We start from the raw sequence: 26,518 nt of genomic DNA, 5'->3' as shown, positions 1-26,518 counted from the left end.
TAGCCAGGGCAGTGTTCCTTTCGTTCCAGACTGTGTCGAGAATTTGATGTTTTTGAGCAGCAGCATGTCACAGCTTCCGGCAATCGCGGGACCCTCCTAAAAGTCGAATCTCCATTTAAGTTCTTTTTCAAAGATATAGCTCGTTAAGTTAGCTCTGTGTGGCCTCAATCAGACTGAAATTTGCTAATTGTAGCCAGGGTTGTGATCCTTTCGTTCCAAACTGTGTCGAGAAATTGATGTTTTTGAGCAGCAGCATGTCACGGCTTCCGGCAATCGCGGGACCCTCCTAAAAGTCGAATCTCCATTAAGGTTCTTTTTCAAAGTTGTAGCTCGGTAAGTTAGCTCCGTGCGGCCTCAATCAGACTAAAATTTCGCGACTTGTAGCCAGGGCTGTGATCCTTTCGTTCCAGACTATGTCGAGAATTCGATGTTTTTGAGCAGCAGCGTGTCACAGCTTCCGGCAATCGCGGGACCCTCTTAAAAGTCAAATCTCCATTTAGGTTCTTTTTCAAAGTTGTAGCTCATTAAGTTAGCTCAATGTGGCCTCAGTCAGACTGAAATTTCAGAACTTGTAGCCAGGGCAGTGTTCCTTTCATTCCAAACTGTGTCGAGAATTTGATGTTTTTGAGCAGCAGCATGTCACCGCTTCCGGCAATCGCGGGACCCTCTTAAAAGTCGAATCTCCATTTAGGTTCTTTTTCAAAGTTGTAGCACATTAAGTTAGCTCCGTGTGGCCTCAATCAGACTGAAATTTGGCGAATTATAGCAAGGGATGTGATCCTTTCCTTCCAGACTGTGTGGAGAATTTGATATTTTTTAGCAGCACCATGTCACAGCTTCCGGCAATCGCGGGACCCTCCTAAAAGTCGAATCTCCATTTAAGTTCTTTTTCAAAGATATAGCTCGTTAAGTTAGCTCTGTGTGGCCTCAATCAGACTGAAATTTGCGAATTGAAGCCAGGGTTGTGATCCTTTCGTTCCAAACTGTGTCGAGAAATTGATGTTTTTGAGCAGCAGCATGTCACAGCTTCCGGCAATCGCGGGACCCTCTGAAAAGTCGAATCTGCATAAAAGTTCCTTTTCAAATTTGTAGCTCGTTAAGTTAGCTATGTGTGGCCTCAATCAGACTGAAATTTTGCGACATGTAGCAAGTGATGTGATCCTTTCCTTCCAGACTGTGTGGAGAATTTGATATTTTTTAGCAGCACCATGTCACAGCTTCCGGCAATCGCGGGACCCTCCTAAAAGTCGAATCTCCATTTAAGTTCTTTTTCAAAGATATAGCTCGTTAAGTTAGCTCTGTGTGGCCTCAATCAGACTGAAATTTGCGAATTGTAGCCAGGGTTGTGATCCTTTCGTTCCAGACTGTGTCGAGAATTTGATGTTTTGAGCAGCAGCATGTGACAGCTTCCGGCAATCGCGGGACCCTCTTAAAAGTCGAATCTCCATAAAAGTTCCTTTTCAAATTTGAGCTCGTTAAGTTAGCTATGTGTGGCCTCAATCAGACTGAAATTTTGCGACTTGTTGCAAGGGATGTGATCCTTTCCTTCCAGACTGTGTTGAGAATTTGATATTTTTTAGCAGCACCATGTCACAGCTTCCGGCAATCGCGGGACCCTGTTAAAAGTCGAATCTCCATTTGAGTTCTTTTTCAAATATATAGCTCGTTAAGTTAGCTCCGTGTGGCCTCAATCAGACTGAATTTTGCGAATTGTAGCCAGGGCAGTGTTCCTTTCGTTCCAGACTGTGTCGAGAATTTGATGTTTTTGAGCAGCAGCATGTCGCAGCTTCAGGAAATCGCGGGACCCTCCCAAAAGTCAAATCTCCATTTAGGTTCTTTTTCAAAGTTGTATCTCATTAAGTTAGCTCAGTGTGGCCTCAATCAGACTGAAATTTCAGAACTTGTAGCCAGGGCAGTGTTCCTTTCGTTCCAGACTGTGTCGAGAATTTGATGTTTTTGAGCAGCAGCATGTCACAGCTTCCGGCAATCGCGGGACCCTCCTAAAAGTCGAATCTCCATTTAAGTTCTTTTTCAAAGATATAGCTCGTTAAGTTAGCTCTGTGTGGCCTCAATCAGACTGAAATTTGCTAATTGTAGCCAGGGTTGTGATCCTTTCGTTCCAAACTGTGTCGAGAAATTGATGTTTTTGAGCAGCAGCATGTCACGGCTTCCGGCAATCGCGGGACCCTCCTAAAAGTCGAATCTCCATTAAGGTTCTTTTTCAAAGTTGTAGCTCGGTAAGTTAGCTCCGTGCGGCCTCAATCAGACTAAAATTTCGCGACTTGTAGCCAGGGCTGTGATCCTTTCGTTCCAGACTATGTCGAGAATTCGATGTTTTTGAGCAGCAGCGTGTCACAGCTTCCGGCAATCGCGGGACCCTCTTAAAAGTCAAATCTCCATTTAGGTTCTTTTTCAAAGTTGTAGCTCATTAAGTTAGCTCAATGTGGCCTCAGTCAGACTGAAATTTCAGAACTTGTAGCCAGGGCAGTGTTCCTTTCATTCCAAACTGTGTCGAGAATTTGATGTTTTTGAGCAGCAGCATGTCACCGCTTCCGGCAATCGCGGGACCCTCTTAAAAGTCGAATCTCCATTTAGGTTCTTTTTCAAAGTTGTAGCACATTAAGTTAGCTCCGTGTGGCCTCAATCAGACTGAAATTTGGCGAATTATAGCAAGGGATGTGATCCTTTCCTTCCAGACTGTGTGGAGAATTTGATATTTTTTAGCAGCACCATGTCACAGCTTCCGGCAATCGCGGGACCCTCCTAAAAGTCGAATCTCCATTTAAGTTCTTTTTCAAAGATATAGCTCGTTAAGTTAGCTCTGTGTGGCCTCAATCAGACTGAAATTTGCGAATTGAAGCCAGGGTTGTGATCCTTTCGTTCCAAACTGTGTCGAGAAATTGATGTTTTTGAGCAGCAGCATGTCACAGCTTCCGGCAATCGCGGGACCCTCTGAAAAGTCGAATCTGCATAAAAGTTCCTTTTCAAATTTGTAGCTCGTTAAGTTAGCTATGTGTGGCCTCAATCAGACTGAAATTTTGCGACATGTAGCAAGTGATGTGATCCTTTCCTTCCAGACTGTGTGGAGAATTTGATATTTTTTAGCAGCACCATGTCACAGCTTCCGGCAATCGCGGGACCCTCCTAAAAGTCGAATCTCCATTTAAGTTCTTTTTCAAAGATATAGCTCGTTAAGTTAGCTCTGTGTGGCCTCAATCAGACTGAAATTTGCGAATTGTAGCCAGGGTTGTGATCCTTTCGTTCCAGACTGTGTCGAGAATTTGATGTTTTGAGCAGCAGCATGTGACAGCTTCCGGCAATCGCGGGACCCTCTTAAAAGTCGAATCTCCATAAAAGTTCCTTTTCAAATTTGAGCTCGTTAAGTTAGCTATGTGTGGCCTCAATCAGACTGAAATTTTGCGACATGTAGCAAGTGATGTGATCCTTTCCTTCCAGACTGTGTGGAGAATTTGATATTTTTTAGCAGCACCATGTCACAGCTTCCGGCAATCGCGGGACCCTCCTAAAAGTCGAATCTCCATTTAAGTTCTTTTTCAAAGATATAGCTCGTTAAGTTAGCTCTGTGTGGCCTCAATCAGACTGAAATTTGCGAATTGTAGCCAGGGTTGTGATCCTTTCGTTCCAAACTGTGTCGAGAAATTGATGTTTTTGAGCAGCAGCATGTCACAGCTTCCGGCAATCGCGGGACCCTCTTAAAAGTCGAATCTGCATAAAAGTTCCGTTTCAAATTTGTAGCTCGTTAAGTTAGCTATGTGTGGCCTTAATCAGACTGAAATTTTGCGACTTGTAGCAAGGGATGTGATCCTTTCCTTCCAGACTGTGTTGAGAATTTGATATTTTTTAGCAGCACCATGTCACAGCTTCCGACAATCGCGGGACCCTCCTAAAAGTCGAATCTCCATTTAAGTTCCTTTTCAAATATATAGCTCGTTAAGTTAGCTCCGTGTGGCCTCAATCAGACTGAAATTTGCGAATTGTAGCCAGGGCAGTGTTCCTTTCGTTCCAGACTGTGTCGAGAATTTGATGTTTTTGAGCAGCAGCATGTCGCAGCTTCAGGCAATCGCGGGACCCTCCCAAAAGTCAAATCTCCATTTAGGTTCTTTTTCAAAGTTGTAGCTCATTAAGTTAGCTCAGTGTGGCCTCAATCAGACTGAAATTTCAGAACTTGTAGCCAGGACAGTGTTCCATTCGTTCCAGACTGTGTCGAGAATTTGATGTTTTTGAGCAGCAGCATGTCACAGCTTCCGGCAATCGCGGGACCCTCCTTAAAGTCGAATCTCCATTTAAGTTCTTTTTCAAAGATATAGCTCGTTAAGTTAGCTCTGTGTGGCCTCAATCAGACTGAAATTTGCGAATTGTAGCCAGGGTTGTGATCCTTTCGTTCCAAACTGTGTCGAGAAATTGATGTTTTTGAGCAGCAGCATGTCACAGCTTCCGACAATCGCGGGACCCTCCTAAAAGTCGAATCTCCATTTAGGTTCTTTTTCAAAGATATAGCTCGTTAAGTTAGCAATATGTGGCCTCAATCAGACTGAAATTTGGCGAATTGTAGCCAGGATTGTGATCCTTTCGTTCCAGACTGTTTCGAGAATTTGATGTTTTGAGCAGCAGAATGTCACAGCTTCCGGCAATCACGGGACCCTCTTAAAAGTCGAATCTCCATAAAAGTTCCTTTTCAAATTTGAGCTCGTTAAGTTAGCTATGTGTGGCCTCAATCAGACTGAAATTTTGCGACATGTAGCAAGTGATGTGATCCTTTCCTTCCAGACTGTGTTGAGAATTTGATATTTTTTAGCAGCTCCATGTCACAGCTTCCGGCAATCGCGGGACCCTCTTAAAAGTCGAATCTCCATAAAAGTTCCTTTTCAAATTTGAGCTCGTTAAGTTAGCTATGTGTGGCCTCAATCAGACTGAAATTTTGTGACTTGTAGCAAGGGATGTGATCCTTTCCTTCCAGACTGTGTGGAGAATTTGATATTTTTTAGCAGCACCATGTCACAGCTTCCGGCAATCGCGGGACCCTCCTTAAAGTCGAATCTCCATTTAAGTTCTTTTTCAAAGATATAGCTCGTTAAGTTAGCTCTGTGTGGCCTCAATCAGACTGAAATTTGCGAATTGTAGCCAGGGTTGTGATCCTTTCGTTCCAAACTGTGTCGAGAAATTGATGTTTTTGAGCAGCAGCATGTCACAGCTTCCGACAATCGCGGGACCCTCCTAAAAGTCGAATCTCCATTTAGGTTCTTTTTCAAAGATATAGCTCGTTAAGTTAGCAATATGTGGCCTCAATCAGACTGAAATTTGGCGAATTGTAGCCTGGATTGTGATCCTTTCGTTCAGGACTGTTTCGAGAATTTGATGTTTTGAGCAGCAGAATGTCACAGCTTCCGGCAATCACGGGACCCTCTTAAAAGTCGAATCTCCATAAAAGTTCCTTTTCAAATTTGAGCTCGTTAAGTTAGCTATGTGTGGCCTCAATCAGACTGAAATTTTGCGACATGTAGCAAGTGATGTGATCCTTTCCTTCCAGACTGTGTTGAGAATTTGATATTTTTTAGCAGCTCCATGTCACAGCTTCCGGCAATCGCGGGACCCTCCTAAAAGTCGAATCTCCAGTTAAGTTCTTTTTCAGATATATAGCTCGTTAAGTTAGCTCTGTGTGGCCTCAATCAGACTGAAATTTGCGAATTGTAGCCAGGGTTGTGATCCTTTCGTTCCAGACTGTGTCAAGAATTTGATGTTTTTGAGCAGCAGCATGTCACAGCTTCCGGCAATCGCGGGACCCTCTTAAAAGTCGAATCTCCATAAAAGTTCCTTTTCAAATTTGTAGCTCGTTAAGTTAGCTATGTGTGGCCTCAATCAGACTGAAATTTTGCGACTTGTTGCAAGGGATGTGATCCTTTCCTTCCAGACTGTGTTGAGAATTTGATATTTTTTAGCAGCACCATGTCACAGCTTCCGGCAATCGCGGGACCCTGTTAAAAGTCGAATCTCCATTTGAGTTCTTTTTCAAATATATAGCTCGTTAAGTTAGCTCCGTGTGGCCTCAATCAGACTGAATTTTGCGAATTGTAGCCAGGGCAGTGTTCCTTTCGTTCCAGACTGTGTCGAGAATTTGATGTTTTTGAGCAGCAGCATGTCGCAGCTTCAGGAAATCGCGGGACCCTCCCAAAAGTCAAATCTCCATTTAGGTTCTTTTTCAAAGTTGTATCTCATTAAGTTAGCTCAGTGTGGCCTCAATCAGACTGAAATTTCAGAACTTGTAGCCAGGGCAGTGTTCCTTTCGTTCCAAACTGTGTCGAGAATTTGATGTTTTTGAGCAGCAGCATGTCACAGCTTCCGGCAATCGCGGGACCCTCTTAAAAGTCGAATCTCCATTTAGGTTCTTTTTCAAAGTTGTAGCACATTAAGTTAGCTCCGTGTGGCCTCAATCAGACTGAAATTTGCTAATTGTAGCCAGGGTTGTGATCCTTTCGTTCCAAACTGTGTCGAGAAATTGATGTTTTTGAGCAGCAGCATGTCACGGCTTCCGGCAATCGCGGGACCCTCCTAAAAGTCGAATCTCCATTAAGGTTCTTTTTCAAAGTTGTAGCTCGGTAAGTGAGCTCCGTGCGGCCTCAATCAGACTAAAATTTCGCGACTTGTAGCCAGGGCTGTGATCCTTTCGTTCCAGACTATGTCGAGAATTCGATGTTTTTGAGCAGCAACGTGTCACAGCTTCCGGCAATCGCGGGACCCTCTTAAAAGTCAAATCTCCATTTAGGTTCTTTTTCAAAGTTGTAGCTCATTAAGTTAGCTCAATGTGGCCTCAATCAGACTGAAATTTCAGAACTTGTAGCCAGGGCAGTGTTCCTTTCGTTCCAAACTGTGTCGAGAATTTGATGTTTTTGAGCAGCAGCATGTCACAGCTTCCGGCAATCGCGGGACCCTCTTAAAAGTCGAATCTCCATTTAGGTTCTTTTTCAAAGTTGTAGCACATTAAGTTAGCTCCGTGTGGCCTCAATCAGACTGAAATTTGGCGAATTATAGCAAGGGATGTGATCCTTTCCTTCCAGACTGTGTGGAGAATTTGATATTTTTTAGCAGCACCATGTCACAGCTTCCGGCAATCGCGGGACCCTCCTAAAAGTCGAATCTCCATTTAAGTTCTTTTTCAAAGATATAGCTCGTTAAGTTAGCTCTGTGTGGCCTCAATCAGACTGAAATTTGCGAATTGTAGCCAGGGTTGTGATCCTTTCGTTCCAGACTGTGTCGAGAATTTGATGTTTTGAGCAGCAGCATGTGACAGCTTCCGGCAATCGCGGGACCCTCTTAAAAGTCGAATCTCCATAAAAGTTCCTTTTCAAATTTGAGCTCGTTAAGTTAGCTATGTGTGGCCTCAATCAGACTGAAATTTTGCGACATGTAGCAAGTGATGTGATCCTTTCCTTCCAGACTGTGTGGAGAATTTGATATTTTTTAGCAGCACCATGTCACAGCTTCCGGCAATCGCGGGACCCTCCTAAAAGTCGAATCTCCATTTAAGTTCTTTTTCAAAGATATAGCTCGTTAAGTTAGCTCTGTGTGGCCTCAATCAGACTGAAATTTGCGAATTGAAGCCAGGGTTGTGATCCTTTCGTTCCAAACTGTGTCGAGAAATTGATGTTTTTGAGCAGCAGCATGTCACAGCTTCCGGCAATCGCGGGACCCTCTGAAAAGTCGAATCTGCATAAAAGTTCCTTTTCAAATTTGTAGCTCGTTAAGTTAGCTATGTGTGGCCTCAATCAGACTGAAATTTTGCGACATGTAGCAAGTGATGTGATCCTTTCCTTCCAGACTGTGTGGAGAATTTGATATTTTTTAGCAGCACCATGTCACAGCTTCCGGCAATCGCGGGACCCTCCTAAAAGTCGAATCTCCATTTAAGTTCTTTTTCAAAGATATAGCTCGTTAAGTTAGCTCTGTGTGGCCTCAATCAGACTGAAATTTGCGAATTGTAGCCAGGGTTGTGATCCTTTCGTTCCAGACTGTGTCGAGAATTTGATGTTTTGAGCAGCAGCATGTGACAGCTTCCGGCAATCGCGGGACCCTCTTAAAAGTCGAATCTCCATAAAAGTTCCTTTTCAAATTTGAGCTCGTTAAGTTAGCTATGTGTGGCCTCAATCAGACTGAAATTTTGCGACATGTAGCAAGTGATATGATCCTTTCCTTCCAGACTGTGTGGAGAATTTGATATTTTTTAGCAGCACCATGTCACAGCTTCCGGCAATCGCGGGACCCTCCTAAAAGTCGAATCTCCATTTAAGTTCTTTTTCAAAGATATAGCTCGTTAAGTTAGCTCTGTGTGGCCTCAATCAGACTGAAATTTGCGAATTGTAGCCAGGGTTGTGATCCTTTCGTTCCAAACTGTGTCGAGAAATTGATGTTTTTGAGCAGCAGCATGTCACAGCTTCCGGCAATCGCGGGACCCTCTTAAAAGTCGAATCTGCATAAAAGTTCCTTTTCAAATTTGTAGCTCGTTAAGTTAGCTATGTGTGGCCTTAATCAGACTGAAATTTTGCGACTTGTAGCAAGGGATGTGATCCTTTCCTTCCAGACTGTGTTGAGAATTTGATATTTTTTAGCAGCACCATGTCACAGCTTCCGACAATCGCGGGACCCTCCTAAAAGTCGAATCTCCATTTAAGTTCCTTTTCAAATATATAGCTCGTTAAGTTAGCTCCGTGTGGCCTCAATCAGACTGAAATTTGCGAATTGTAGCCAGGGCAGTGTTCCTTTCGTTCCAGACTGTGTCGAGAATATGATGTTTTTGAGCAGCAGCATGTCGCAGCTTCAGGCAATCGCGGGACCCTCCCAAAAGTCAAATCTCCATTTAGGTTCTTTTTCAAAGTTGTAACTCATTAAGTTAGCTCAGTGTGGCCTCAATCAGACTGAAATTTCAGAACTTGTAGCCAGGACAGTGTTCCATTCGTTCCAGACTGTGTCGAGAATTTGATGTTTTTGAGCAGCAGCATGTCACAGCTTCCGGCAATCGCGGGACCCTCCTTAAAGTCGAATCTCCATTTAAGTTCTTTTTCAAAGATATAGCTCGTTAAGTTAGCTCTGTGTGGCCTCAATCAGACTAAAATTTGCGAATTGTAGCCAGGGTTGTGATCCTTTCGTTCCAAACTGTGTCGAGAAATTGCTGTTTTTGAGCAGCAGCATGTCACAGCTTCCGGCAATCGCGGGACCCTCCTAAAAGTCGAATCTCCATTGAGGTTCTTTTTAAAGTTGTAGCTCGTTAAGTTAGCTCCGTGCGGCCTCAATCAGACTAAAATTTCGCGACTTGTAGCCAGGGCTGTGATCCTTTCGTTCCAGACTATGTCGAGAATTCGATGTTTTTGAGCAGCAGCGTGTCACAGCTTCCGGCAATCGCAGAACCCTCTTAAAAGTCAAATCTCCATTTAGGTTCTTTTTCAAAGTTGTAGCTCATTAAGTTAGCACAGTGTGGCCTCAATCAGACTGAAATTTCAGAACATGTAGCCAGGGCAGTGTTCCTTTTGTTCCAGACTGTGTCGAGAATTTGATGTTTTTGAGCAGCAGCATGTCACAACTACTGGCAATCGCGGGACCCTCTTAAAAGTCGAATCTCCATTTAGGTTCTTTTTCAAAGTTGTAGCTCATTAAGTTAGCTCCGTGTGGCCTCAATCAGACTGAAATTTGGCGAATTGTAGCAAGGGATGTGATCCTTTCCTTCCAGACTGTGTGGAGAATTTGATATTTTTTAGCCGCACCATGTCACAGCTTCCGGCATTCGCGGGACCCTCCTAAAAGTCGAATCTCCATTTAAGTTCTTTTTCAAAGATATAGCTTGTTAAGTTAGCTCTGTGTGGCCTCAATCAGACTAAATTTGCGAATTGTAGCCAGGGTTGTGATCCTTTCGTTCCAGACTGTGTCGAGAATTTGATGTTTTGAGCAGCTGCATGTCACAGCTTCCGGTAATCGCGGGACTCTCTTAAAAGTCGAATCTCCATAAAAGTTCCTTTTCAAATTTGAGCTCGTTAAGTTAGCTATGTGTGGCCTCAATCAGACTGAAATTTTGCGACATGTAGCAAGTGATGTGATCCTTTCCTTCCAGACTGTGTGGAGAATTTGATATTTTTTAGCAGCACCATGTCACAGCTTCCGGCAATCGCGGGACCCTCCTAAAAGTCGAATCTCCATTTAAGTTCTTTTTCAAAGATATAGCTCGTTAAGTTAGCTCTGTGTGGCCTCAATCAGACTGAAATTTGCGAATTGAAGCCAGGGTTGTGATCCTTTCGTTCCAAACTGTGTCGAGAAATTGATGTTTTTGAGCAGCAGCATGTCACAGCTTCCGGCAATCGCGGGACCCTCTGAAAAGTCGAATCTGCATAAAAGTTCCTTTTCAAATTTGTAGCTCGTTAAGTTAGCTATGTGTGGCCTCAATCAGACTGAAATTTTGCGACATGTAGCAAGTGATGTGATCCTTTCCTTCCAGACTGTGTGGAGAATTTGATATTTTGTAGCAGCACCATGTCACAGCTTCCGGCAATCGCGGGACCCTCCTAAAAGTCGAATCTCCATTTAAGTTCTTTTTCAAAGATATAGCTCGTTAAGTTAGCTCTGTGTGGCCTCAATCAGACTGAAATTTGCGAATTGTAGCCAGGGTTGTGATCCTTTCGTTCCAGACTGTGTCGAGAATTTGATGTTTTGAGCAGCAGCATGTGACAGCTTCCGGCAATCGCGGGACCCTCTTAAAAGTCGAATCTCCATAAAAGTTCCTTTTCAAATTTGAGCTCGTTAAGTTAGCTATGTGTGGCCTCAATCAGACTGAAATTTTGCGACATGTAGCAAGTGATGTGATCCTTTCCTTCCAGACTGTGTGGAGAATTTGATATTTTTTAGCAGCACCATGTCACAGCTTCCGGCAATCGCGGGACCCTCCTAAAAGTCGAATCTCCATTTAAGTTCTTTTTCAAAGATATAGCTCGTTAAGTTAGCTCTGTGTGGCCTCAATCAGACTGAAATTTGCGAATTGAAGCCAGGGTTGTGATCCTTTCGTTCCAAACTGTGTCGAGAAATTGATGTTTTTGAGCAGCAGCATGTCACAGCTTCCGGCAATCGCGGGACCCTCTGAAAAGTCGAATCTGCATAAAAGTTCCTTTTCAAATTTGTAGCTCGTTAAGTTAGCTATGTGTGGCCTCAATCAGACTGAAATTTTGCGACATGTAGCAAGTGATGTGATCCTTTCCTTCCAGACTGTGTGGAGAATTTGATATTTTTTAGCAGCACCATGTCACAGCTTCCGGCAATCGCGGGACCCTCCTAAAAGTCGAATCTCCATTTAAGTTCTTTTTCAAAGATATAGCTCGTTAAGTTAGCTCTGTGTGGCCTCAATCAGACTGAAATTTGCGAATTGTAGCCAGGGTTGTGATCCTTTCGTTCCAGACTGTGTCGAGAATTTGATGTTTTGAGCAGCAGCATGTGACAGCTTCCGGCAATCGCGGGACCCTCTTAAAAGTCGAATCTCCATAAAAGTTCCTTTTCAAATTTGAGCTCGTTAAGTTAGCTATGTGTGGCCTCAATCAGACTGAAATTTTGCGACATGTAGCAAGTGATGTGATCCTTTCCTTCCAGACTGTGTGGAGAATTTGATATTTTTTAGCAGCACCATGTCACAGCTTCCGGCAATCGCGGGACCCTCCTAAAAGTCGAATCTCCATTTAAGTTCTTTTTCAAAGATATAGCTCGTTAAGTTAGCTCTGTGTGGCCTCAATCAGACTGAAATTTGCGAATTGTAGCCAGGGTTGTGATCCTTTCGTTCCAAACTGTGTCGAGAAATTGATGTTTTTGAGCAGCAGCATGTCACAGCTTCCGGCAATCGCGGGACCCTCTTAAAAGTCGAATCTGCATAAAAGTTCCTTTTCAAATTTGTAGCTCGTTAAGTTAGCTATGTGTGGCCTTAATCAGACTGAAATTTTGCGACTTGTAGCAAGGGATGTGATCCTTTCCTTCCAGACTGTGTTGAGAATTTGATATTTTTTAGCAGCACCATGTCACAGCTTCCGACAATCGCGGGACCCTCCTAAAAGTCGAATCTCCATTTAAGTTCCTTTTCAAATATATAGCTCGTTAAGTTAGCTCCGTGTGGCCTCAATCAGACTGAAATTTGCGAATTGTAGCCAGGGCAGTGTTCCTTTCGTTCCAGACTGTGTCGAGAATTTGATGTTTTTGAGCAGCAGCATGTCGCAGCTTCAGGCAATCGCGGGACCCTCCCAAAAGTCAAATCTCCATTTAGGTTCTTTTTCAAAGTTGTAGCTCATTAAGTTAGCTCAGTGTGGCCTCAATCAGACTGAAATTTCAGAACTTGTAGCCAGGACAGTGTTCCATTCGTTCCAGACTGTGTCGAGAATTTGATGTTTTTGAGCAGCAGCATGTCACAGCTTCCGGCAATCGCGGGACCCTCCTTAAAGTCGAATCTCCATTTAAGTTCTTTTTCAAAGATATAGCTCGTTAAGTTAGCTCTGTGTGGCCTCAATCAGACTGAAATTTGCGAATTGTAGCCAGGGTTGTGATCCTTTCGTTCCAAACTGTGTCGAGAAATTGCTGTTTTTGAGCAGCAGCATGTCACAGCTTCCGGCAATCGCGGGACCCTCCTAAAAGTCGAATCTCCATTGAGGTTCTTTTTAAAGTTGTAGCTCGTTAAGTTAGCTCCGTGCGGCCTCAATCAGACTAAAATTTCGCGACTTGTAGCCAGGGCTGTGATCCTTTCGTTCCAGACTATGTCGAGAATTCGATGTTTTTGAGCAGCAGCGTGTCACAGCTTCCGGCAATCGCAGAACCCTCTTAAAAGTCAAATCTCCATTTAGGTTCTTTTTCAAAGTTGTAGCTCATTAAGTTAGCACAGTGTGGCCTCAATCAGACTGAAATTTCAGAACATGTAGCCAGGGCAGTGTTCCTTTCGTTCCAGACTGTGTCGAGAATTTGATGTTTTTGAGCAGCAGCATGTCACAACTACCGGCAATCGCGGGACCCTCTTAAAAGTCGAATCTCCATTTAGGTTCTTTTTCAAAGTTGTAGCTCATTAAGTTAGCTCCGTGTGGCCTCAATCAGACTGAAATTTGGCGAATTGTAGCAAGGGATGTGATCCTTTCCTTCCAGACTGTGTGGAGAATTTGATATTTTTTAGCCGCACCATGTCACAGCTTCCGGCATTCGCGGGACCCTCCTAAAAGTCGAATCTCCATTTAAGTTCTTTTTCAAAGATATAGCTTGTTAAGTTAGCTCTGTGTGGCCTCAATCAGACTAAAATTTGCGAATTGTAGCCAGGGTTGTGATCCTTTCGTTCCAGACTGTGTCGAGAATTTGATGTTTTGAGCAGCTGCATGTCACAGCTTCCGGTAATCGCGGGACTCTCTTAAAAGTCGAATCTCCATAAAAGTTCCTTTTCAAATTTGAGCTCGTTAAGTTAGCTATGTGTGGCCTCAATCAGACTGAAATTTTGCGACATGTAGCAAGTGATGTGATCCTTTCCTTCCAGACTGTGTGGAGAATTTGATATTTTTTAGCAGCACCATGTCACAGCTTCCGGCAATCGCGGGACCCTCCTAAAAGTCGAATCTCCATTTAAGTTCTTTTTCAAAGATATAGCTCGTTAAGTTAGCTCTGTGTGGCCTCAATCAGACTGAAATTTGCGAATTGAAGCCAGGGTTGTGATCCTTTCGTTCCAAACTGTGTCGAGAAATTGATGTTTTTGAGCAGCAGCATGTCACAGCTTCCGGCAATCGCGGGACCCTCTGAAAAGTCGAATCTGCATAAAAGTTCCTTTTCAAATTTGTAGCTCGTTAAGTTAGCTATGTGTGGCCTCAATCAGACTGAAATTTTGCGACATGTAGCAAGTGATGTGATCCTTTCCTTCCAGACTGTGTGGAGAATTTGATATTTTGTAGCAGCACCATGTCACAGCTTCCGGCAATCGCGGGACCCTCCTAAAAGTCGAATCTCCATTTAAGTTCTTTTTCAAAGATATACCTCGTTAAGTTAGCTCTGTGTGGCCTCAATCAGACTGAAATTTGCGAATTGTAGCCAGGGTTGTGATCCTTTCGTTCCAGACTGTGTCGAGAATTTGATGTTTTGAGCAGCAGCATGTGACAGCTTCCGGCAATCGCGGGACCCTCTTAAAAGTCGAATCTCCATAAAAGTTCCTTTTCAAATTTGAGCTCGTTAAGTTAGCTATGTGTGGCCTCAATCAGACTGAAATTTTGCGACATGTAGCAAGTGATGTGATCCTTTCCTTCCAGACTGTGTGGAGAATTTGATATTTTTTAGCAGCACCATGTCACAGCTTCCGGCAATCGCGGGACCCTCCTAAAAGTCGAATCTCCATTTAAGTTCCTTTTCAAATATATAGCTCGTTAAGTTAGCTCCGTGTGGCCTCAATCAGACTGAAATTTGCGAATTGTAGCCAGGGCAGTGTTCCTTTCGTTCCAGACTGTGTCGAGAATTTGATGTTTTTGAGCAGCAGCATGTCGCAGCTTCAGGCAATCGCGGGACCCTCCCAAAAGTCAAATCTCCATTTAGGTTCTTTTTCAAAGTTGTAGCTCATTAAGTTAGCTCAGTGTGGCCTCAATCAGACTGAAATTTCAGAACTTGTAGCCAGGACAGTGTTCCATTCGTTCCAGACTGTGTCGAGAATTTGATGTTTTTGAGCAGCAGCATGTCACAGCTTCCGGCAATCGCGGGACCCTCCTTAAAGTCGAATCTCCATTTAAGTTCTTTTTCAAAGATATAGCTCGTTAAGTTAGCTCTGTGTGGCCTCAATCAGACTGAAATTTTGCGACATGTAGCAAGTGATGTGATCCTTTCCTTCCAGACTGTGTGGAGAATTTGATATTTTTTAGCAGCACCATGTCACAGCTTCCGGCAATCGCGGGACCCTCCTAAAAGTCGAATCTCCATTTAAGTTCTTTTTCAAAGATATAGCTCGTTAAGTTAGCTCTGTGTGGCCTCAATCAGACTGAAATTTGCGAATTGAAGCCAGGGTTGTGATCCTTTCGTTCCAAACTGTGTCGAGAAATTGATGTTTTTGAGCAGCAGCATGTCACAGCTTCCGGCAATCGCGGGACCCTCTGAAAAGTCGAATCTGCATAAAAGTTCCTTTTCAAATTTGTAGCTCGTTAAGTTAGCTATGTGTGGCCTCAATCAGACTGAAATTTTGCGACATGTAGCAAGTGATGTGATCCTTTCCTTCCAGACTGTGTGGAGAATTTGATATTTTTTAGCAGCACCATGTCACAGCTTCCGGCAATCGCGGGACCCTCCTAAAAGTCGAATCTCCATTTAAGTTCTTTTTCAAAGATATAGCTCGTTAAGTTAGCTCTGTGTGGCCTCAATCAGACTGAAATTTGCGAATTGTAGCCAGGGTTGTGATCCTTTCGTTCCAGACTGTGTCGAGAATTTGATGTTTTGAGCAGCAGCATGTGACAGCTTCCGGCAATCGCGGGACCCTCTTAAAAGTCGAATCTCCATAAAAGTTCCTTTTCAAATTTGAGCTCGTTAAGTTAGCTATGTGTGGCCTCAATCAGGCTGAAATTTTGCGACATGTAGCAAGTGATGTGATCCTTTCCTTCCAGACTGTGTGGAGAATTTGATATTTTTTAGCAGCACCATGTCACAGCTTCCGGCAATCGCGGGACCCTCCTAAAAGTCGAATCTCCATTTAAGTTCTTTTTCAAAGATATAGCTCGTTAAGTTAGCTCTGTGTGGCCTCAATCAGACTGAAATTTGCGAATTGTAGCCAGGGTTGTGATCCTTTCGTTCCAAACTGTGTCGAGAAATTGATGTTTTTGAGCAGCAGCATGTCACAGCTTCCGGCAATCGCGGGACCCTCTTAAAAGTCGAATCTGCATAAAAGTTCCTTTTCAAATTTGTAGCTCGTTAAGTTAGCTATGTGTGGCCTTAATCAGACTGAAATTTTGCGACTTGTAGCAAGGGATGTGATCCTTTCCTTCCAGACTGTGTTGAGAATTTGATATTTTTTAGCAGCACCATGTCACAGCTTCCGACAATCGCGGGACCCTCCTAAAAGTCGAATCTCCATTTAAGTTCCTTTTCAAATATATAGCTCGTTAAGTTAGCTCCGTGTGGCCTCAATCAGACTGAAATTTGCGAATTGTAGCCAGGGCAGTGTTCCTTTCGTTCCAGACTGTGTCGAGAATTTGATGTTTTTGAGCAGCAGCATGTCGCAGCTTCAGGCAATCGCGGGACCCTCCCAAAAGTCAAATCTCCATTTAGGTTCTTTTTCAAAGTTGTAGCTCATTAAGTTAGCTCAGTGTGGCCTCAATCAGACTGAAATTTCAGAACTTGTAGCCAGGACAGTGTTCCATTCGTTCCAGACTGTGTCGAGAATTTGATGTTTTTGAGCAGCAGCATGTCACAGCTTCCGGCAATCGCGGGACCCTCCTTAAAGTCGAATTTCCATTTAAGTTCTTTTTCAAAGATATAGCTCGTTAAGTTAGCTCTGTGTGGCCTCAATCAGACTGAAATTTGCGAATTGTAGCCAGGGTTGTGATCCTTTCGTTCCAAACTGTGTCGAGAAATTGCTGTTTTTGAGCAGCAGCATGTCACAGCTTCCGGCAATCGCGGGACCCTCCTAAAAGTCGAATCTCCATTGAGGTTCTTTTTAAAGTTGTAGCTCGTTAAGTTAGCTCCGTGCGGCCTCAATCAGACTAAAATTTCGCGACTTGTAGCCAGGGCTGTGATCCTTTCGTTCCAGACTATGTCGAGAATTCGATGTTTTTGAGCAGCAGCGTGTCACAGCTTCCGGCAATCGCAGGACCCTCTTAAAAGTCAAATCTCCATTTAGGTTCTTTTTCAAAGTTGTAGCTCATTAAGTTAGCACAGTGTGGCCTCAATCAGACTGAAATTTCAGAACATGTAGCCAGGGCAGTGTTCCTTTCGTTCCAGACTGTGTCGAGAATTTGATGTTTTTGAGCAGCAGCATGTCACAACTACCGGCAATCGCGGGACCCTCTTAAAAGTCGAATCTCCATTTAGGTTCTTTTTCAAAGTTGTAGCTCATTAAGTTAGCTCCGTGTGGCCTCAATCAGACTGAAATTTGGCGAATTGTAGCAAGGGATGTGATCCTTTCCTTCCAGACTGTGTGGAGAATTTGATATTTTTTAGCCGCACCATGTCACAGCTTCCGGCATTCGCGGGACCCTCCTAAAAGTCGAATCTCCATTTAAGTTCTTTTTCAAAGATATAGCTTGTTAAGTTAGCTCTGTGTGGCCTCAATCAGACTGAAATTTGCGAATTGTAGCCAGGGTTGTGATCCTTTCGTTCCAGACTGTGTCGAGAATTTGATGTTTTGAGCAGCTGCATGTCACAGCTTCCGGTAATCGCGGGACCCTCTTAAAAGTCGAATCTCCATAAAAGTTCCTTTTCAAATTTGAGCTCGTTAAGTTAGCTATGTGTGGCCTCAATCAGACTGAAATTTTGTGACTTGTAGCAAGGGATGTGATCCTTTCCTTCCAGACTGTGTGGAGAATTTGATATTTTTTAGCAGCACCATGTCACAGCTTCCGGCAATCGCGGGACCCTCCTTAAAGTCGAATCTCCATTTAAGTTCTTTTTCAAAGATATAGCTCGTTAAGTTAGCTCTGTGTGGCCTCAATCAGACTGAAATTTGCGAATTGTAGCCAGGGTTGTGATCCTTTCGTTCCAAACTGTGTCGAGAAATTGAAGTTTTTGAGCAGCAGCATGTCACAGCTTCCGACAATCGCGGGACCCTCTTAAAAGTCGAATCTCCATAAAAGTTCCGTTTCAAATTTGTAGCTCGTTAAATTAGCTATGTGTGGCCTCAATCAGACTGAAATTTTGCGACTTGTAGCAAGGGATGTGATCCTTTCCTTCCAGACTGTGTTGAGAATTTGATATTTTTTAGCAGCACCATGTCACAGCTTCCGGCAATCGCGGGACCCTCCTAAAAGTCGAATCTCCATTGAGGTTATTTTTCAAAGTTGTAGCTCGTTAAGTTAGCTCCGTGCGGCCTCAATCAGACTAAAATTTCGCGACTTGTAGCCAGGGTTGTGATCCTTTCGTTCCATACTATGTCGAGAATTCGATGTTTTTGAGCAGCAGCGTGTCACAGCTTCCGGCAATCGCGGGACCCTCTTAAAAGTCGAATCTCCATTTAGGTTCTTTTTCAAAGTTGTAGCTCATTAAGTTAGCTCAGTGTGGCCTCAATCAGACTGAAATTTTGCGACTTGTAGCAAGGGCTGTGTTCCTTTCATTCCAGACCGTGTTGAGAATTTTATGTTTTTGAGCAGCAGCATGTCACAGCTTCCGGCAATCGCGGAAAAGTCGAATCTCCATTTAGGTTCTTTTTCAAAGTTGTAGCTCGTTAAGTTAGCTCCGTGTGGCCTCAATCAGACTAAAATTTGGCGAATTGTAGCCAGGGCAGTGATCCTTTCGTTCCAGACTGTGTCGAGAATTTGAGGTTTTTGAGCAGCAGCATGTCACAGCTTCCGGCAATCGCGGGACCCTCCTAAAAGTCGAATCTCCATTTAGGTTCTTTTTCAAAGATATAGCTCGTTAAGTTAGCTCTGTGTGGCCTCAATCAGACTGAAATTTGGCGAATTGTAGCCAGGGTTGTGATCCTTTTGTTCTAGACTGTGTCTAGAATTTGATGTTTTGAGCAGCAGAATGTCACAGCTTCCGGCAATCGCGGGACCCTCTTAAATGTCGAATCTCCATTGGCTTTTCTCCTAATATGGTTAAAAGTTTGGAAAATCCCCATTGGCCTATGGTCAAAGCAATTTATCTCAAGGGTTGTTCAACCTTTTGGTTCATTAGTTTGCATGGATGAGGAAACAGAGAAGGGAATGAGATTTGATGTGGCTAGAATCCTAGTTGTTGCTCCAGATCCAATTTTGGAAAATCAGATTATACCTATCACTATTGATGGAGTGGATTGCAGCGTCCTTATTGAAGTGGATTATTTTTATAATGAAAATTTGAGCAGAAATCCATTGGAAGAATATGAGCGTAGTAACGATGATGTTAAGTGTGACTCCGATGGCTTTTCTCCGTCGACTTCCATGGTTGCTGAGTCGACCGTTGGTGGAGCAGATGAACCATTGTTGCTGGATGTGCTGGGTGGCTTTGGCGGCTGTACCTTGGAAGCGGGAACGGCTAATGATGAGTTAAGTGTTGATAACAGTTCAGTGTCAAACAGAGAGTTTGAATTGAAGGAATATAATTGGTCCAGTGATTTAAGTTTGAATTGGGAGATGGACCCACGAGGCCCCACTAATTATGTCATTAGTGGTTGGGATGAAAAAACAGAATCCAACTTTTTCAAAATTCTTATCCCATCTGAAGGCTTTAATCTTCTGTTATATGGGTGTAATTTCCCTGTTTACCCTCAGCTCTTTGTGGATCATTGTTCATTGGGGTATCTCATTGGGTCTTTATGGGTTAATTCTTTATCCTCACCCAGGCCCAAGAGTAATGGTGTCGTGCTGAAAGAAATTGAACCAGAGCAAATCGAACATCATTCCGAAACAGAAAATTACGTGGGATTTGGGACTCCAAACTTGGGTGTTGTTGGGTCCTCTTTAGTGGTACCTCCAGCCTCTTCTAATGCCTGGAATGACGTGGAAATTCTAAAGTGTGTGAAGAAAGGGGTGAGTAGACCTTCGAAACGAAGCTCTCTAGAGAGATTGGCTCTGGATTGTGCAAAGCCTGTACAAACAAAACAAAAAAGAGGTCGAAAACCCAAATCCCAAACCGGGCCCTCTATCCTTCGTGAGATTTCTGAGGGAGGTGGGGGTGTCGATCCTGAATTAGCAGAGATTCAGGCTTCTGCAGCAAGTACCGGCTCAGGCAGATATCTCACTAGGGCGCTAAAAGTATGGTATTTGGGGAAATCAGCTGGCTTATCTTATCCTGGGTCTGATGAGGATGCTATTAAAGGCTTAGCAGAAGAGTTAAAAGAGGATCAACCTCCCCTCACCGTATAGATGGGTCGCTTTAGACGATGGATTACGTGGAACGTTAGAGGTATGGGGAGTGCAGAAAAAAGGAGATCTATAAAAGATGTTCTGAAGAAGGTAAAATTTGAAGTACTACTGATTCAAGAAACTAAATTGGGTGATAGTAGTAGCAGAACAGGGGAGCGGTTTGCAAAATCCCTCAATTTTAAATTCGCTGAAGTTTTGGCAGTAGGCTCCGCGGGGGGCCTTCTTTCTTGTTGGGATCCTGCTATTATCAATGTCTCAGAGGTGATCAAAGAGCAAAATTATATCCTTCTAGTGGCACAGGTACCTTCCTTACAATATAAAATCTGCATTGGCAACATTTATGGTCCCAAGTCTATGTCATCTCGAAGGGAAGTGTTCACCAAATTGGTTGAGGAAATTGAAAGATTAGATATATGCTACTGTCTGGGTGGGGATCTCAATGGTACTTTGAATCATGGTGAAAGGAGAGGGATGCTTGATGAAGTTGACCCCAATCTTGGTGATTTGGTTTCTAGTTTGAATTTAATTGATTTGCCACTGGCTAATGCGGACTTCACATGGTTTAGCTCGAGGTTTGGCGGAATTTGGAGTCGACTAGACCGATGGTTACTCAGCGAGATGATTATGCGTGACCTTGAAGGGGTAAATCAATCTGCTGAATCCTGGGGCTTGTCCGATCATAGGGCCAAATCACTATCTATGGGTGCAGTAGACTTTGGACCCAAACCTTTTAAATTTTACAACTCATGGATGATGGAAGAGGACTTCAACGATTTGGTAAAATCTTGGTGGAACTCTCCTTTATTGGCAGAGTGGGCTGGGGCAAACCTTCATGATAAATTAAAAGTGTAACGCCCCGATTTCTCGAGTGTTACTCAGTAACTAATTAACCCATTTTCGTAAAGAGTTTTCGTCGATTCACTTATTAATCTTCAATTAATGACAAACCTCTCATTTTACGAAAACTCTTGAAACATAACCTTTCCAAAAACACGCGGAAGTAACCAACATCGTAAAACTTTTTAAATAACCAACTGTAAAGAGTACGAATCAAAGGCCTGAATGAAAATAAAGATTACATCAAAACTTGTTCATTCGAATTTAAGCAATAAAATTGTTCGATACCAACACTTCGGAAACTCTCAACCCCAACAGAAAACAAAAGACTCTCAACCAAAACCCTATTCCTTAGCCTCTTCCTCTTCCTCTGAAGTGTAGTCGTCCTCCGGTATTGGCACGTCACGTAGCATCAACTCCCAAGAATGAGTCATCGCCATTATCTTCACGACCATCTACCCCCCCCAAATAAACACATAGCAAACAAGCAGGGTCAGGTCCAACAAAAAGAATGATAATGACAAAATCAACAACAACATATATAATATAAGTACATTATATGTCTTTTATGGGAAAGAGTCAGTTACTAACGGAATCTCACTTCACACAACCACCTTTCACCTTGGATCCAACACCATTCGTCCAGCAGACGAACAACACCATGAGCAAAGCTCACAACATCATGGCGTTCCTTGGAACGACCACAGCACACCATGGGTCAGACACCCACAAGTCATAACATCACGGTTCAAACCGCATTCACCCTCGCGTGCAAGTTATCCGTTTTGTCTCTAACGGAACCATTGTTCTCATGGTCCATAGTCCTAACCAGACCTATGTCCAAATTATTCACATTTACTTGCAAGCGAGTTATAAATTCATTCTCTTGGTGTTTAAGGCTCTAATGTCAATCCTAGAGTCTTATGAGTTAATATCGTATCAGATTACAACGTCAAGAAATAACAGTCACACTAGTAGGAATTACAGCTGGGTGAGCGACCTCCTAAACAAGTCACAACTAAACTTCATGCAAAGCATAGAAATAATCAGGGCCTCCCAAATTCACAAATTATTTACAAATTCCAGAGGCTCAGTTTACAGATATCATCATATAAAAATCTCACAAAGGTCCCTAATCACATGTTACTAACATTTCCAACAATTTCTCAAATTTAGTGTTTTTGGACAACAGGTGCAGCGTGTACTAAAACTGGTCTACAGACCGCAATACTTAGCCACAAAATTCACATAATACATTTATGGAAAGCTGACTTAAAAACCTACAACTCTCTAGTTCAACGCTGTCCCATTTGGAGCCTAGAATTGGGTGATATTAGCCTCTGAAGTCCTACTAACATTTACAACAATTTTACAGGTTTACTATTCTGGACAGCAGGAACACCAGCCACTAAAAGCGGTCTCCTGAATTCGTTACTGAACCAAAAATCATGTATTTTATATGCCTAGAAAGCTAACTTAAAATCCTACATTTTCTTAGTTTATCAAATCGTCTTTTGAGCACTTTAACTTGGTGAAAACGGGTCTCGAAGTGTACTGTCCAGCTCAGGAAGTTTTGGACAGCAGCACAGCATCACCAAATCCATGCATAAATCATATAATACCTAGCCATTTAGCAAGGCTTCCTAAGGATCATTGCATACATTCATAGCATCACTTTTAATTCTTCATATAAGGCAATTGGCATGACATTCATAAACCAGAAATGGTCAGCCAATAACATGCGCTCTAGGTCATATACCAGACGTATGGAAACTTAGCAAATTTAGTAATTTTTCCTATAATTACATGTTATCCAAGATATCAACTCATACAATAGATACCATACACTTTTCCCCTAATCACATTAAGAAAGCATGGTCAGAGACCAACGTATTCACACAAAAAAAAACAGAAGCTTTGATTCAGGTTCACACATCAAAATTCCAGACCCAAACATTCATCAACTTACATGTCAAAGCATATGAGAATCAAACCAAGAATAGCAAATCATCATGGGTTTTACACATATAATCATAGGGCCATAAAAGTATACTAAATAAGGATTAGGGTTCACGGTTATCATGGCATAAGGGTACAGCAACAAGCATATTCACAAAACTCATGCAAACACATGAAAGATCAAAACTCTTCTCAAAGATTTTCATGGCAAAAACCTAAACTTCTACCCTTTTCCTAAACCAGCCCTTACCTTGGGTTCTTGGTCTGAAAAGAAGAAGAGAATGAAGTTTGGAAGAACAATCTCTTGCTGTCCAAGTCTCCTTCACCTTCCTTCTCCTTCGCGAAACCCTCTCTATTCGCGCTCTCTCCCTTGCTCGCGCGCGTGACCGGCGACAATGGTGGTGGCTTGGGCGGCGGCTCCCTTCTCTTCTCTCACACGTTCTCTCTTTGTTTTTCACGTGAAGGTGCTGTAGTGTATCTCTGTTTTCTGATTGTGGAAGAATAGGGTTTCCCCCCTTGGCTAAAATCCCATGCAACCCACAAGTGGGCTAGGGTTTTGTTTTCCACAAGCCCGACCCAAGTCCAACCTTAACCCACCAGTCTAATTACCTAATCAGACCTGAAACTTACTAAAACCTAAGCCCTCAAAGGTAAATTCATAATTAAATTCGGACTTTGAAGAAAAACAATGTAATAATCCCGCTGGCACTGTACAGCCGGAACTACGTTCACTAAAGCGGGGATATCTGGAGCTACAGATATCGGATCGACACGAAACTACGATTCACTAAACTAAGAATTCCACAAATAGTCTAAGAACCTCAAAATTCAAAATTAAGTTCTAATCTGCAGTTATCAAACATAGCCAAAAACTTCAATTTTATTCAACTCCACAAAATTGTTCCCAATTGAACTTAGGGCCTTACAAAAAGCGTTGAAAAAGGAGATAAAGAAGTGGAAGGGGAGCAGTGCTCACACCATGTCTGACAGAATTTTGTTTTCTGTATGTTGACCCAACTTAGAATATTTCATGTTTGGGGCTGCTCGCTAATATTGGGATCTTTTGCCTATTGTTTGAGTACTCTTTTTCCCCCTCTGGTTTTTTCCCATTGGGTTTTTCCTTTGGGGGTTTTAATGAGGCTCGACTCTAGTTCCATTGTGATCCCAATCTTTAGCTCGGGGGGTTGGCACTGCTTATGCTAGCTCATGATATATGCTCTCTTGCCTTGCCTTTCCATCTACATGAGAGGATTGTTCTCATGACTTTTCATTAATAATATCATGACTTTTATTCTCAAAAAAAAAAAAAGTCGAATCTCCATAAAAGTTCCTTTTCAAATTTGAGCTCGTTAAGTTAGCTATGTGTGGCCTCAATCAGACTGAAATTTTGCGACTTGTAGCAAGGGATGTGATCCTTTCCTTCCAGACTGTGTTGAGAATTTGATATTTTTTAGCAGCACCATGTCACAGCTTCCGGCAATCGCGGGACCCTCCTAAAAGTCGAATCTCCATTTAAGTTCTTTTTCAAAGATATAGCTCGTTAAGTTAGCTCTGTGTGGCCTCAATCAGACTGAAATTTGCGAATTGTAGCCAGGGTTGTGATCCTTTCGTTCCAAACTGTGTCGAGAAATTGATGTTTTTGAGCAGCAGCATGTCACAGCTTCCGGCAATCGCGGGACCCTCTTAAAAGTCGAATCTCCATAAAAGTTCCTTTTCAAATTTGTAGCTCGTTAAGTGTAACACCCCGATTTCGGTGGTGCCACTTTAGTGACTTTAAAGCAATAGTGCGGAAAAGCGTAATATTTTTTTCGTTTTCTTTTCAAATAGAAGACTTAACATAATGAAGACTCAACCCAAAGATAATAAACATAAAGTAATTGGGGATAGTGCCCGCCGGCAAATAAGTACATCCCATGGTCAGAGCCATGAGTTTTATGAGTACAGTTTTCAAGAAGATAAGTCAGCCCCAAACGGCCTTCGAAAGACTTCCTATGCCTGATAAACTCTCTGTGATCCTCCTAGAAGAGAACCACACAAAAGCTAATAGTCAGGGACCTACCTTGCCCCAAAATGAGAAATGACAATCAGAGCTGTGAAAACAATCCCCCATATAATATACTCCTAACAACGACCCTCATCCGATCATGCATGAAGTCCGGGTCCACGTCGAAGGCTCAGTAGTAGTCGTTGCGCTCAGGATCCTCCCCGAACGACGAACCATCTTGAATCAGCGGTTGGACGTCTGGCAGCAGGCCGACCGCCCAAACACAACCATACACACAAAGCCAAGGCGCTAGGGTCAACTCACGGAATATAATAGATAATACAAGCAACATGTGATGAATAAAGGGGTATATATATATATAGGTTGTATATATACATATAAGTTCTGTATCGTCTACCCTAAGGTATATACATAACATGTTATCAGATTTCTAATAACAATTCAATATTCAATATCTCAACAATTCAATAAGTTATATCTTGAAAACTCGATAAGCAACATATCAATGAATATAGTTAAATGCATGGTATGCCAATGCAATGTCATGCTCAAAAGATGATCCGGATAAAATGTCACCCTCACGATGACTCGAAGCATCTCGCTCCGCTAAAGCATCTCGCTTTTATGAAGCATCTCGCTCCTGTGAAGCAGCACACTCCTGTGAAGCATCTCGCTCCTATGAAGCTGCACACTCCTGTGAAGCATCTCGCTCCAATGAAGTCCGATCTGAGATCGTCCTTCGGAAAGCAGCACACTTTCCAAGAAATGTATGCATGAATGCAATATGGTTAGCCAAACAACGAATCGTCCTCACCAAGGCACGCGTATCTAGCTAGAGTACATTGTTTCTACCACACCCTAAGGTACACAAAGAAGTGCTAATCGCATCTGGTAACTTTCCTAGTCACTTGGGCTCACCGTCTCGATGGCCAACCAAACTGCTCAACGAGCAAAAGAATGCAGCTCGCACTCAGTGACCTTTCAACTTACCATGGCTCACCATCTCGATGGCCAAACAAACTGCTCAACGAGCAAAAGAGTATCAACATACTCAGAACTGACTAGCTCCCCGGCTTATCCCTTGGATTGGCCAACCAATAAAACTTACTCATCGAGTAAAGTGCCAACGCACAATGGTTTCCCTAGAAACCTGGATCCGACGACACTTCTCATTTTCAAAACTTAATGTTCAAGCCCTAAACTTTCGTCTGAGTCTTTTATCATTATATTAAGGGTTTTGAGGTTGTTTAATACATTATGGAGGTTCATTATGAAATTGTTTAAGTTTCGTCTCTAATCCTATTAGTTTCAAAGATCCCATAATTCCAATGATTCCCTGGAGAAGGTCTCAAAACAAAAGGTCCATCATCCCCCAAGTAATGGCCCGAGAAGTTCCCAGGTAAGCTGGCCGGGCACAATGCCTCATTAAAAGCCCTTCTTGCCTTAGACAGAACAACCCAAGTTCTTACGTGAATTCAAATGGGGTTTTTCCAATATCATTTTCAAACTCAATTTTCCTTTGAGAAGGTCTCGATCTATAAAACAATAATAGGGTACAAACCTCGGTCCGTCCCATCAAACTTTATCCAAAAACTCGTCAGGAGTCTGGCATAACTACCCGTTATCCACTATCTTGACGTTCCTCACTCATTCGCACAATTGCACGGTATATTCAATATAGTCAGCAATTCAAGTG

At 42.9% G+C, this 26,518-nt stretch overlaps 1 protein-coding gene and 1 long non-coding RNA gene across 2 annotated transcripts; one reads left to right on the top strand and one right to left on the bottom strand.

Annotated features, from left to right (window-relative positions):
* The first annotated feature begins 20,063 nt into the window (after window positions 1-20,063).
* Window positions 20,064-20,873, top strand: LOC130737152 (uncharacterized). The gene has a single exon (XM_057588917.1). It carries the CDS (start codon window positions 20,064-20,066, stop codon window positions 20,871-20,873), a length of 810 nt encoding a protein of 269 aa, XP_057444900.1.
* A 198-nt stretch (window positions 20,874-21,071) lies between these two features.
* Window positions 21,072-23,469, bottom strand: LOC130735793 (uncharacterized). Its single transcript, XR_009018565.1, has 2 exons — window positions 23,068-23,469; window positions 21,072-21,313 (listed from the first exon to the last, which is right to left on the bottom strand). It is a non-coding gene; the product is annotated as an uncharacterized LOC130735793 (long non-coding RNA).
* Window positions 23,470-26,518: the final 3,049 nt, after the last annotated feature.

The sequence above is a fragment of the Lotus japonicus genome, chromosome 2 (genome assembly GCF_012489685.1).
Source record: "Lotus japonicus ecotype B-129 chromosome 2, LjGifu_v1.2".
Taxonomy (NCBI): domain Eukaryota; kingdom Viridiplantae; phylum Streptophyta; class Magnoliopsida; order Fabales; family Fabaceae; genus Lotus; species Lotus japonicus.
This window is presented reverse-complemented; position numbering and strand designations above follow the sequence as displayed.